At 35.7% G+C, this 13,967-nt stretch overlaps 1 protein-coding gene across 1 annotated transcript in view; it reads right to left on the bottom strand.

Annotated features, from left to right (window-relative positions):
• Positions 1-8,421, bottom strand: part of LOC149262219 (putative small nuclear ribonucleoprotein G) — a 49,356-nt gene extending 40,935 nt beyond the window's left edge. The window contains exons 1-3 of the mRNA XM_089383626.1: positions 8,387-8,421; positions 8,005-8,026; positions 2,823-2,929 (exon numbers count right to left, since the gene is read on the bottom strand). Of these exons, the coding sequence (XP_089239752.1) occupies positions 2,823-2,929; positions 8,005-8,026; positions 8,387-8,421 (164 nt within the window). The remainder of the gene's footprint in view (positions 1-2,822; positions 2,930-8,004; positions 8,027-8,386) is intronic.
• Positions 8,422-13,967: the final 5,546 nt, after the last annotated feature.

A 13,967-nucleotide genomic window follows, 5' to 3' on the forward strand; every position in this document is an offset into this window, starting at 1 on the left:
GAGATCCAGGGGCTGGAATTTTGTACATTGCAGAGAATTGTTGTTGGTTTTGAGATAGAGATCAGTGTATTGGGTGATTTATGCTTTGTTGGAGGTGAAGAGGGGATTCCTTTGCTGGGGGGTTGATGCTGGATCAGGAATCATCGGTTGTAACTCCTCCTGGACCTTCTTGTTATATCAATAAAACTATTTGAGTTTCTCCTACATGCTTGTGTATCAGTGATGTTTTGTTATATTTGCATGTTTAGCTTAAATCTGATCCTAAGCTATTTATGAATATAAATCCATGTATTTGTGTAGTTTTCCTCTTCTGTGAACTTGCAGGAACTTGGTGAAGCTGGGCAAGTAAGGGAGCAGGTAGTTGGAAGCTGCCAAAGAGGAGAGAGATTGGATCAAAGGACTAGTGCAAGACACAGGTTGGTTCATCCTATTCCTCTTCGTTTATAGTTCATAAAGAAGAATACGAAAGTAGTTTTCCTTGTTTGTTTCTAAGGTACTGTCACACCTTAGTGGGATAGGGGCGTTCTGAGTAGACACTTTTCCTGTCAACACCTAGGCCTACAATAGGCTTGATATTTTTTAAGAAATATTGACTTCATTTCATCCCAAGAAGCTATTGTTTGCTCTCCTAAACCCATGAACCATTTTAAGGCTGTTGATTTCAATGTAGCAGGAAAGAGACGAAGTTTGCATGTGTCATCGGTGTATCCGTAAGTTCTACACAAGATGTCAAATTCAAACATAAAGGAATCAGGATCTTCTGTTGACATTCCATAAAAATTAGGTAATACAGAAGGTGGAATATTTTTCATTTTTACCTCTTCTCCTAATACTGCATTTGTATCCAATATTGGAAAGCCAAAAGTAGCTTCTTGATCACCATCATCTTCCCGTCTTTTCCTATCCTCTTCTCCTTTCCTATCATTTTCTCGTTTTGCCTCTTCCTCTCTTTGTCTTCTCCACTCTCTTTGTTGTCTTTCATATTCAAGTCTTTGTTTGGGAGTAAGAATAACAGATCCATGCCCCTCTTCTGCCATAGCTTTAGTTATCTCAATATCATCTTAAGGCTCTAGTTGTTCAAAGATAGTTTGATCTATGGACTCAAAAATGGACTGTTTTTCTTTAACAAATTCTTTTTGTTTTCCTGAAGTAGGTGTTGTTGTTGGAGTTTGTTTTCTTTTCACCTCCTAGGCTAACAAAGTTTGCCTTTCAATTAAAGTTAATCTTTTTCTTGTTCTTTGTTTTTCTTCCAATTCCTCAATTCTTGGTTTACCAGCAACTGGTGTTGTTATCTTTGATGGTCCTACTTCTATTGATGGGGGTTTTTTTTTAATAAATCTATCTTGAGGATCTCTATTTCTAGGCATAAAGAAACATAACCAAAAGAAATGTATTTTATTATTATCAAATTTTTAGTGTTTTTGTTTATATTTCTATTTGACTATGCTGATAATTTCATCCCTGGCAACGGCGCCAAAATGTTGAGCTAATTTACTAACACAAATTAACACAAGTATTCATTATCAATCCAGGTTTGTAAAACTTGGAGGCAAGTCCACAGTGTACAAATATCAAATATACTCAAGCTTAGAAGATAAAATTTGAAGAATTAAGGAAGTACATATTACAAATATAAACCTATTTTAACAATTTCTAATTCACTTTTGCAATGTATGAAAGATGAAGTGGCTCTTAACTTAAGAGATCCATTTGTGTCCTTCTCCTTCAATATCACTTAATGAATAGAAATCAGAAATCATGAATTAACAATAGCTTAAGATGCATAAATAAACAATGAAGGAGACTCTTAACTTAAGAGATCTTTGGGTATTCTTCATCACAATTCATTCATCATTATGCTATCATTGGAAAACTGAAATTACATAAAACTGCTTGAATGTAACAAAGATGAATTCTAGTTTTGATCTATTAATTCAATAGAAGGAGAATTCAACTTGAACACTTTGTTGTCCCTTCTTATTAAAATGATAAACAAACTAAGATTCATCAGTAATATAAATCATCACACATTAATTCAAATAAGAAAATCTAAAACAAAACAAGTAAACAAATCTAAAGAAACTAGTTCATGAAAATTAAGCTAGTTAACAATGAAGTGTACTTAGCTTGGAGTGGGGGCCCTCCACCCTTGCCTTGCACACTTGAGGCTGCTATCAAATGTTGAAACTTCAGTCACTCATCCACACCAATGAACAACAAAATGAAAGTAGAACAGGTTCTTCTAATTAATCTCCAATATTCAAATGTCTCAGCATAAAGCTATATAAAAATTACATATCATAAGCCTTCAAAGTCTTGGCTTAAATAGAAGATCATGAAACAAACTGATCTAAAGTCTCTCTAACAACTATATCTATTCATATCCATCTATCCAAGTTGAATCCATCCAATCTATCACTAGAAATATGGACAATCCCATGAAATCATAAAACTTCCCTATTTCCTAGGGATTTTCTGGATGACTAGTCATGTTTGACCAGCCTTGATCGGGCTTGATAAAGCTTGTTTTGACCGAACCAATTGGAATTAGTTCAGTCCTAGTCCCCAATATTCCCATTCATGTATCTACCCCGAGCCCAAGTGTCCTGTAAATATGTCATCCACATAGCTATTACGGGAATTTTTTATTCTGTCCAAAATTGCACTTGAAATTTAATTTTCATAAAACTTCTAGAAATTGCAAAATTAAAATTTAATACCTGAATATGCATAAAATACATCAAAATGAGATGGATGTGATGGAAAATGGATGGAAAATATAAGGATTAAGTAAGAATCCTTAAGCAAAAATGGACCAAAACTGAGGGCCAACACCATTTACTTCGATAGTACCATCCAGGACTAAATTCATGAACTGGTCAAATCCTTGTAGAGTACCAACCACCACTATATTGGCGTTCAAATTTATTGAATTCTGAAATTAATTTTCAATATATTAGAAAAGTGAAACAATAACTAAAAAATAATTGCCTATTCTTATTCTCTACCTCTATTGTGGTTAGGCAAGCAAATTTGTCATGTACAGATATCATGGCAAAATATACAAGCCATTGAATTCATAAATTTAAAGAGATCAAAATGCCTTTCCTTGCAACTAAAAAACAATGGAATTAGATGTCAGACTTCTTATCATCCAAAAGAAATTAAGTATCATTGAAAATGCAATCTACGAGTAAAACAGAAAAGGAAACATCATCACAGCCATAACCAAGCAAAAGGAAATGAAGCAAAAGGGATAAAATATACGGTAGGTAACTATCTACAAATTAATAAACACTAACACAAATGTTTATCAGACAACACAATTTTCTTATTGGGATTCCCACGTGTATCAATCAAGTCAGAATTGAACAGGAAAGTAAATTGCAAAACCAAATGTTCTCTAAACTATGTAATAGTTACCCAGAAAGGGTGAAATCATAAATATTCTATAGTAACATCATATACTTTCTCAAGGGAAAGAAATTATATATGCTTAAATCATATCTTTTGAATATGTCATAAGTCAACTTTTTCATCTGGTTGAGGGAGAAGGGATAATTTAGCGAGCACCTATATTCATTAGATCTGAATCCCTAAGACATTTGAATAGCGTCAAGGAAGATTCAAAAGGCACCAATCCTAAAGATGAATGCTTGGGAAATGGTTTTAATCTTAATGGCATTGAAAATATCTTAATCTTGACTAGGCAAAGAACTATTTATTGCACTCCAAGTTTATAAGGATTGGGAAATCACTGAAATATTGTTGAGCATGGCAGTTAGATTTCATTATCATCATCTAGTTGCTCTATCCAATCTGGTTTATTTCAATAGAAGATGAGAACGTTAGTTTGCAAAGATTGAGTAATGTCGTAAACATGAAGTATGTAAGCAAATTCGTGCAGTGTAACATGCACAAGCTATTAGGAGAGAATGAGAGTTCTATTCTGCTTTTACCAGTGTTTTCTTAACACATTAGAGGAAGATATATTTTTTAGGAGGAACTAAAGGCACACTATGCTTTAAAGAGAATTAATTTCTCAAGAAAGATCTCAAGAACTTGTGAAGTAACATCTTGTATTCAAACAATGAGAAAAAATAATTGCTGACAGACTAGAGGCGGGAAAGTTAATACAATCAATGCCTAGAGTTAGGCTTTAGTTTCCACCACACTCCTAACTGCAAAGGACCGATGAGGAAATCACTGTAAATAACTTAAAGAGTAGATCCCTACTATAATCAGATGGGTTTGGTGGGCACGAAACAATGAGAACAAGACAACTGACAAATCATACAGCAGGAAAGGATAGCCTTAAAGAAAATGGCTTGTTCCATGCAATATATTTAATAAGCTACCAGCAGTTCGGGGAATAGGTATTTGTATCAACTTCCAAGGTAACGTAAAAATAGTTCCATCATTATAAATGTCTCTTGTGGGCATTTCACACTTTCTTGCACACTTTTTTGCAGTTTTCTACAGTAGTAACATATCTGATCTATTAATATTCAATACTCTAGAGTTTTGTGATATATATTGACTATAGTAACTGCAATTTTGTTTCAAAATTGTTGCACTTTAACAATTGCAGATACTCAACTGAGACCAATGCATGTCATGAACTGTCATCTTCTTTATGTATATGAGAAGAGTTGTTTACTCTGCCAATAGCAACCTAAGTGTTGTTTTATAGGCCAAAAGTTCAAGAACTCTCTGTTGCACCTATAGTTTGCTATGAGAGCATGATCAACCACTAATGAAGTAAAACTAAGTGAAACTTCAATGATTCTATAGGTCTTTATTTCAAAGTTTAGTACTGAAGCTTGTGACAGCTGGAAAAAGGTGGAAAGGTAACGATCATAAAACACAGAAAACAATAAAAATTATTAAATCACAAACAAACAAAAAGTTAAAATCTCATATGTTTGATGTAAATTAGAAAACCAAGAGAAACAACTAAGAATGAAGGTTTCATCCACTACTGATTCCCACCAATCATCACAATCCAAAATTCCACTGGGCCAGCTTGGAAAGCTGACTAGTTAAGACAAACTGCACAAGTGTCTAACTTCCCATAAGATGATGAAGAAAAGTAATGTAAACAAAAAATAAAATAAATCAGACACAATGTATTTGACACCATGGTTCCATGACAATGTCTGATGTGCCCACGTTGTGGGTTTATTTGGTGGCTTATGATAATGTAGTGAAACCTTAGCCACATCATAGTTTCCATGACAATGTATAATGTGCCCACATTGTGGAAATATAAAGTGGTTTATGATAGTGTAGTTAAACCTTAGCCCAACTATTGAGGTAAGTGCTAACTATTATCCAAAGGCCCATGCAAGTTAACCATACGACAACCTGGCAATGTTGGCAGCCTAACCTTCTTCAGCTTTGAAGTCATCATGGAAAAGAAAGTACTGAAAGTCAAAGTGGTTTAAATGAACAGTTAAAATTCAAAAATTTCAAGATATTACTAGAAAGGCACAACAGAGGGTGTTTCGAGTCGGCCTTTGCAGAGTCTCCTCACAAAAGAAGCTAGAGGGAGGAGTCTCTTTTCACAGAACAGGCCTCTGTTAAAGAAGCAACGGGAAACTCTGATGTTTAATTGTACAATCATGAAGAACAATTTGTGAATAGTGAATGAGTTTGCACCAATGTCATCAGAATCTAGATTCTATAGTAGTGAAATGGATATCAGCGTGATACATTGTTTTCTATTGAACCATTCAGTGTACATCGCTGAGTAGCCAAATCAAACAATGTATCTCTCAAGCATGGTTTTAAAACCCAGCCAGGTTGAACCGCTACCTCGTCAAACCAACCAATTCATTAGGTTCAGAGGTCAACCCAACCAATGACCCCATTTTGGGCAAAGGTAGACCGCAGTTTGGTACCAAACCGACCATGAACTGGTTGTTTGGTACCACACTGGCATGAACCAACTGGTTCCATCATAACCCAACCGGGTCATTGAGAGTTCGCACATGCGCAGCCACAGACACACACAGAGCACTTTTGGGTGGGTGTGAGTGGTTTTTTGGGAAACTAGGCGTTGTTTCCCTCCAAAAACAGCCCCTCCAAGCCTATAAAATCATACATCCCCTCTCATTTGCCTCACACATCTCATTTGGAGTTGGGGGAGGTGAGGGGTGATCCCAAAGCTGATCCGGTAGTGCCAGTAGAACTAGAGCCAGTAGCTAAATCAAGCTAAGGCAAACACCAATGGGAAGCACTATTCGTGCAGCTCGACCAACTCATGCTTTCGTTAGGTCTAGTTTTGTTGCTACAACTACTACTACTACTCAGGTTGCAGAGGAATTTGAGGAGTCCTCAGACTCTGAGCCAGATGATGTTTATGTCACTCCTGTTGATGATCTGACTAGTCCAGTTTTTCCTTGTTCTAGTTTAAAAACCTGTATGATAGGTGGACCAGGTCAGTTACTGGTCCTAGTTTTTAACACTATGCTCTTAAGTTGAACCCTGTGTAGTAGGCCTTTTCTTGTTTCTCCAATGCAAGAATCGAATTCCTATGTTTTGGACTTACAATATCCAAGAATTCCCCAACCCACGGGATGTTAAAGACCAGAGTTGCACTATTTATTTCATGTAGTGCTAAAATGCTAAAAATAAATGAAGTCACCTCAGTTAGTTTCACTGTGAGGTCCCATGAGTCTAATACTATCATCAAACATCCTGAAATGGGAATCCCACTTTTAACTTTTAATGTTGAACATTTACATATGTTAATATTTATAAAATAGGGTAAATACTACATACTAAGGCCGAATACCATCATGGGATTCCCCAACACAAAATATGCAAAAGACTAGGGTTGCACTGTTTATTTTATGTATTTTATGTAGTGCTAAAATGCTATAAAACAATTAGAGTCTACTTAAAATTTAAAAACACCTCAATTTCTACATTGATTGTGTGAAGTCCTAGGAGTCTGAAGACCAGACACCCTAAAATTGGGGTCCCACATTTTACCTTTTAATGTTAAACATTTAAGTATGTTGATATTTATAAAATAGCATAAATATTACATTCTCAAGCCGTAGCAAGGGAGACAATGTAGCAACGGTTACTTTTTTAAGGCATACACCAATATCATTCAACTTACAAATATGATTAACAGAAACCCCAGTGTAAAAAATAATCTTAAACATAGTTGTCTTAGTCTAGACTTTATAGGACTTAGTTAGGAAGCCCTTCCTAGGGATTAGAAATGTGGAAATTCAACATATAAGCTGGGAAATCCAACACCCCATCTTTAGTTCCTATAGCCAAAGAGTCTAAAGTTTAAAGCCTCGACCCTCGAGGGAATCAGATCTTGCTATGATATATTAAGAGAGTCTAAAATGCTATCTCAAGGCAGCTAGCCCTCCAAGCTAGTATTGAATTTGAATCACATGGAAACATCTCACTAGTGCTTGTTGAATTTGAATCACACGGAAACATCTCACTAGTGCTAACTAAGAGATTGTTTGCTTCCCAGAGTTTTATTGTACAACAGTTTGTCGTTAAGCCTTAGGGTAACAATACCCCTGCAAGCACGGTCTGTGTTTTCTCCAGTGCCAACAGAACTTGACGAATTACATTTCAACCAGCCTTGGGGGGGAGATGATCTGGAGATGTTAAGATTAGAAACGCGAGCAAGCGAACAATGGCCAACATTCCCAGCCATGGTGAGATAGTGGGTGCCTCATTTAACTTCCTGAGCTCAATATCAAAACCAATGAATATCGGGATTCATGATTTCAAACTTCTAGCAAAGTTTCAATACTACCCTGGCCTTCGAAGCTACGACTAGAACCCATAGAAGGAAGCCATTGTTCTTGCTTGTCTATGATACATTGGGAGAAATGATGTTTTCTCGTATTTTCAAAAATTATAAATATATAAAGAAATTGGTTAAGAATAAAGAGTATAATAGACAGAGCATATTAATGAATAATCATTAAAACTAGGGGTTAAGAGTGACGGAGACTCACTGTTAAGCTTCTTGTCCATGTACCTGAACACCAAGCAAAACCATAATAAGCTTTTAACTTCAAGAAATCCAAACCTTGGCATAAAGCTGAGACTTCTACCCTAAATCTTGAAGACCCGAACTCATATTCAAACCCTCAATAAATCCTCAACCCTGAAATGATGTTTAAACCTTGAACTGATCCTAAACCCTGAAATGATGTTTAAGCCCAGAACTGATCCTAAAACCCTAAACCTTAATTTCTTAACCTTATGCCACTGAAAAGTAAACTACCCATGCAAAACGCCTACTTACAGAAACCATCCAGTGTATGTACTGAAGCAACAAGAATGAATCCAAACATAAGTTTAGTTTAACCGAACTAGGGGTGACTTATATACTTACTTCTTGAGATCCGGGGGCTTCCCTGACCTGCTCATGATGCCTCTTAAGAGGTGAAAATCACAAACAAACAATGAGTAGCAACGTGTGAACCGATCGGGCTGTTTATTGATTGTTCAAAATGAAGCGGCCGAGGTCGTATGGCGAGTATTTGATGGAGGGTGATGGTAATAGTAAAGATTGGGGGCGAATGGAGCCTGAGGGAGTGAAGATGTGATCACTCAATGGTTTGGAGGGGGAGATCAGTCGACCCAACAGTTATAAGAAAAGCTACAATGGTGGCAGTCGGAGCTTTGGCTATGAAAAATCAATGGATGAAATCCGGATGTCGAGGAAGAGAATTGAACACGAGACCGATGGGAGACTTGAGAGATCCAGGGACAGTTACGGTAGGGTTCCGCCCAGGAGGGGCCGTGAGGGTTCAAGAAAGGGGTTTGATATAATAGAGACACCGAGATCGAACCGTGAGTCGAGGTATAATAGAGATGGGAGTAATTTCTGCAAAGTTGTCTCCCACTTGATTTCTTGATGGTAAAAATTTTTTACCATCAATTTTATTCAAAATTTGGTAATAATTTCTAAATTTAAACTTTGTAATTTAAGCATTTCAAATATCCTAAGAGTTTTTGAAAACCCTAAAGACATTTATGTATTCAAAAATTCCTTTTTAAATAACAAAAATACACCATTTCATAATTTTTTTACCACCAAATTCAAACCCCTAAAAAATATAAAATGTATACTAACTTGCTCCCATGAAAATGTGTGCAGGTTAGGAATATTGTGGTTATTAAACAAAATATTAACACTCACAACTATATAATGCCAAAGCTTTCTAAAATTTTGAAACAAATGGCAGTGGAAGCACCAACGTTTCTATCTTGAGTGCGGTAACCGAGTTTCAATTCACACGTTGCTGCTCATTTTTTGTTTGTGATTTTCCCCTCTTAAGAGGCATCATGAGTTGGTCAGGGCAGCCCCCGGATCTCAAGAAGTAAATATATAATTCACCCCCAGTTCGGTTAAACTAAACTTATGTTTGGATCCATTCTTGTTGCTTCAGTACATACACTAGATGGTTTCTGTAAGTAGGCGTTTTGCATGGGTAGTTTACTTTTTAGTGGCATCGACCATCTTCTCCATCACTTACCTTCAACAAAACATAGTGTTGAATCAATAGTCATGTCATCCTTCTCTTCATTGGGAAGTGACCTTAGTCATCATCTGGTTATCCTTTATACTGCTACCTTTTTCCAAGTCATGTTCCTTTCAGGATCTTCCATCCAATCTTAGTTGTAGATGAACTTCTACAACCCTCTTTCGGTAGCCTTGTTACAACCCAACCAAATGTTTTCTATCAAAAATAAAAAATGAATATCAAATCAACATCACCTCTTTATGATGGCCCTTTGTCATGACATATGCTTCTAGCAACATCAATATCCTTTCACACATTGTATGAATCCATCTCCAAGACATACATTACCAAGGTTCTCCTTCTCCAACATACATATCAGGGTCTTCATACCTTCTCCATGGAGATGTCATAGCTAATCCTTCTTGTTATCAAATGTTGATCACTTATCTTATCTCACATGACTATAGATACATCTTTCACGAACTCTTCTTTCACCTTCTTCACATATTGCTTTCTTAGGATCTTCTATGCATAGTTCCTTCATCATAGGAACCATGATTTCCAACTTCCTCATATTCTTCATGAGGTCATATTATGTTGATTTCATCTTGTCAATATGTAGAAGAGTTCAAGGCATATTGTATACATGCCTTCATGTATCTTTGTAAAGGAAGAGTTTTCTTCATCATGCTCATGAGATAGAGCATTCTACCCATTTTATCTACAACCATATGATGACTTTATCTATCTGTTACCAAATATATATAGAGACCTCTTCTTTTATATGGCCATCTAGACTTTCTCCGAGAAACTTCCTTTCCTTGATTGAAGATGAAAGTACTTCAACCAAATTGTCACACTGCACATCTTTGTCATCACACCATCATCCTTCTAAATCGTGGATCGTACACTATGTGGAGTGTAGACTATTTGTGCAACACCTGCTTCTTCAAAGAATGGTGAATCCTTCTAATGAAGGATCTTGATGATCCTTATTATGCAAATGCTCCATAATGATGATGACGTATGATGATCTTTCTATCTTGCTAGATGACTTTCTCCAACCATATGGACGGTTTTCCTTTATGCTTCTAATGATGATATCATGAGCTACTTCCTTTCTATTATGATGACAATTTCAACCATATGAACTTCTACTTCGGCTATCCTTCCATGCCTCTATGATGATGTCATCTTTGTCTCTTCTATAATGCATCCTATCATACGTGTGATGCTTTCCATTATGACTGTTAACTTCAATATGTTTGAAAGTAGATTAAGTGTGTGAGAGACCTTCTAATAATGGAGGTCTATGGTTTCTTCTTTCTTTGAATTCTTATTTTCTAGTCCTTTCACTTCTTTGGTGATATGGGCTTCATTTATTTCATTTCTCTTTTTGTTGTCCTTCTTAAGTTTAGGACGATTCCTTTTGAAATTCCCATATTCATTACACTCGTAGCATTGGAACTTTGACATATCGATCTTCTTTTGAAATCCTTTTCGAGACTTCCATTTCTTCTTTGCCATAGCTGCAAATGCTTGAGTTTGTTCGCTTGACCCAACATCATTCTTTGCCTTCAATCTAGTTTCTTCAATCTTGCATAATGACCACAGATCACTAAATGGAGTGGTTTCCTTCTTCCCATAGATGCTTGGTACAAAATTTCCCCATTCATCAGGTAGTGCATTGAGCATAATGGTGGTAATCTCTCGATCAAACATTATTTCTCCAAGTACTTGTAGTTGGTCTCTTATTTGAGATACCCTCATAAGGTATGAGGCCACCCCTTATTCCTTTGATACCTTTAGCTTGTAAAGTTTGGTTCTCAATGGTATAATTTCTCCCACAATACTTACATAGAACAATTCTACCAGCTTTTCATAGATCTCTTTCGTTGTCTTCAATTTTTCTACATAAGGGATGAGTGAATCCTTGATTGAATCAACGAGGATTCTTCGAGCTCTTATTTCTCCTTTCATGTACTTGGATAATGCTTGAGATTGCTCTTGAGGAGGTTTGATGATTGATCCTGTGACATATTCACTAACTTCATTTTCTATGAGGATCAAATCCTTTCTCTTCTTCCATGCAAGGTAATTCGATGACCCAACAAATTTGTTGTTCTTCTTGTAGAAAGAAGTCATTGTAGATTGAGACATAAACTATAGATTTCTTACTTGTCAAGTGAAGATGCTCCTTTGATGATGATATATTTCAAGTAGAATTAGTAAGAAGTGTTGTTAGAAGCTTACAAGCCCTTGTACAAATTTGATGGGTGAAAAAGTGATGATGTGTAATAAAATAATGTGCTCACATACGAATAAAATGTTCTTAAAAGTGTGCATGTGTTTCTTTTACATTATCCTCAATCATGTCTAAAACACTATTTAAATTTACCAAATAAATTACCAAGTTGGATTTGAAGGAACATGTGCATGTTCTAAAAATGAACAGACATTAATAATACATGTGTATTCCTCTATCCATGAACAATAAAAAAGTGGACACAAGTTCTTGAATTTTCCTAAGACATGGTGTGTGTTTTTTAGTTGGAGAAGCTGAGTTATAACGTAGGGGATTGGTGCATATGATTGTGACAAGGACAAGGGAGTTTTCTATTATCACCATTCATTGTTTAGAGGATGGGTGCATATGAATGTGACAAGGGCAAGGGGGTTTTATATTATCACCATTAATTGTTTTTGGTACTGATGGAGATATGTTCTTCATGATTCCTTCCAATTCAATGTAGGTTTCTTTAACCAATTTCTATGTTTGAACATCTTAAATTTTACAAATTAAGAAGAAAATTAAAAAATATTTTTATTTCTTATTAAATTGTAACCCATAAAGTATGTTATCATGGAGCATACATATGATAGAACATGAACCCACCATCACCAGCTAAATAAATTCCCAACCCTAACCCCTAACCACTAGGTGGAGATGTAAACACCAACATAGTAAATGGTATTGAAACGTTAGGAAACTTAATTGACTCTTTTAGAAGCACCAAGGAGACATGAAGGATTTTTGTTGCTATATCCCTTAAGACCATTGTATCTTCAATTTCCCAAGGTCAAGGGTAGCTATTTTCCATTTCCAAATACATAGGAAATATGTATGAATATCCTAGAATTGGGAGCCCTGACGGTTAGCTCAATCAGTTGAGTCCCCATCATTAAAGTGCCTTTGTTATTGAGAGGTCACTGGTTCAATTCTCTCGACACGCTCGAGGTCAAGCTTCTTGCTTGAGTGAACATGAAATGATCCCTTTGGGTGGATCTTCCTGGTACAAATATTTCATGGATGTAGCAGTCATTGATCTCCGGGGTCCGTGAACCACATAGAAAATATAAATAAAAAATAAAAATCCAAGGACTGGGTTAAAGAGAAAAAGCGTGAAAGATTTACAAGTTTCAAAACAAGAATTCATGACCTTTCTTATTGAGCCTAGAACTAGTCAATAGTCCCTTGTGATAAAAATGTTTAGTTGCATGGAATAATGTATATACCAACCATAGAACAAGATGGACAGGTGGTTTATATTTTTATAATAAAACTGCTCACAATAACATGGAGGTGATATTGTATTTTCTCATAAATTGTGGGCCAACTTTATTTTAGTTCTCTATGTCAACTAATTTGACATTGGGGAATTCCAAGGCTAGGTTATGGGTCTACATTATAAGTTTTGAACCTTTACAGTAGGCAATACACACGTAGATTCTTTATAAAATAGAAATTCAATAGTGACATTCACGTGTAGTACTTACTAGCTTATCCTATAAATATTTAACCAAGAAACCCAACAAATATTAGAGCCTCACCTCTAACTTTTATAATAATCAACTTCATCATTTACGATACAATATATAGGATCCCACGACATCTAAAAACCATAATCTATAAACCAAAATTATATTACAACCTTAATTCCTTGACCAAAATTAGAAAACCATGTATTGAAAAACCATGCGCTCAAATGTCGAAACATGCAAAAAATATCACCCAACCTTTTGTTTATTATTATTTGGAGGGGGGGAATACTGACAAGCACCTAAATTACCATCCTTTTGCACCCATCCTTTCCATTTTTAATCACTTTTTACCATCACCTTAACCATTCTTTTCATTTGTACATGTTCATAATGATTTATTTTGATGAAGGTACGATTTCTTATAACTCATATCATTTTAATGGATTGTGCTAGTGTAATTCAAGGAAAAACTAAACCTTTTACACTTATTAATGAAGAAGCATGTGAGAATCAATGAAAAGTAGGTTATAGGTATCACCATAGTTGTTGCAACACTAGAGGCAATGTTTCAACACCGACTATGTTGTTGTGACACCATTTTACGTTTTTGTTGTGACATCGATGAGTAACAATTGCTACAACATCAATGGCTTACTGTTTTTGTGAGACGAATGTTTGATTATT

The sequence above is a fragment of the Pinus tabuliformis genome, chromosome 6 (assembly GCF_031772625.1).
Source record: "Pinus tabuliformis cultivar Carrire ecotype Pingquan chromosome 6, CPIR1, whole genome shotgun sequence".
In the NCBI taxonomy this organism is placed as follows: Eukaryota; Viridiplantae; Streptophyta; class Pinopsida; order Pinales; family Pinaceae; genus Pinus; species Pinus tabuliformis.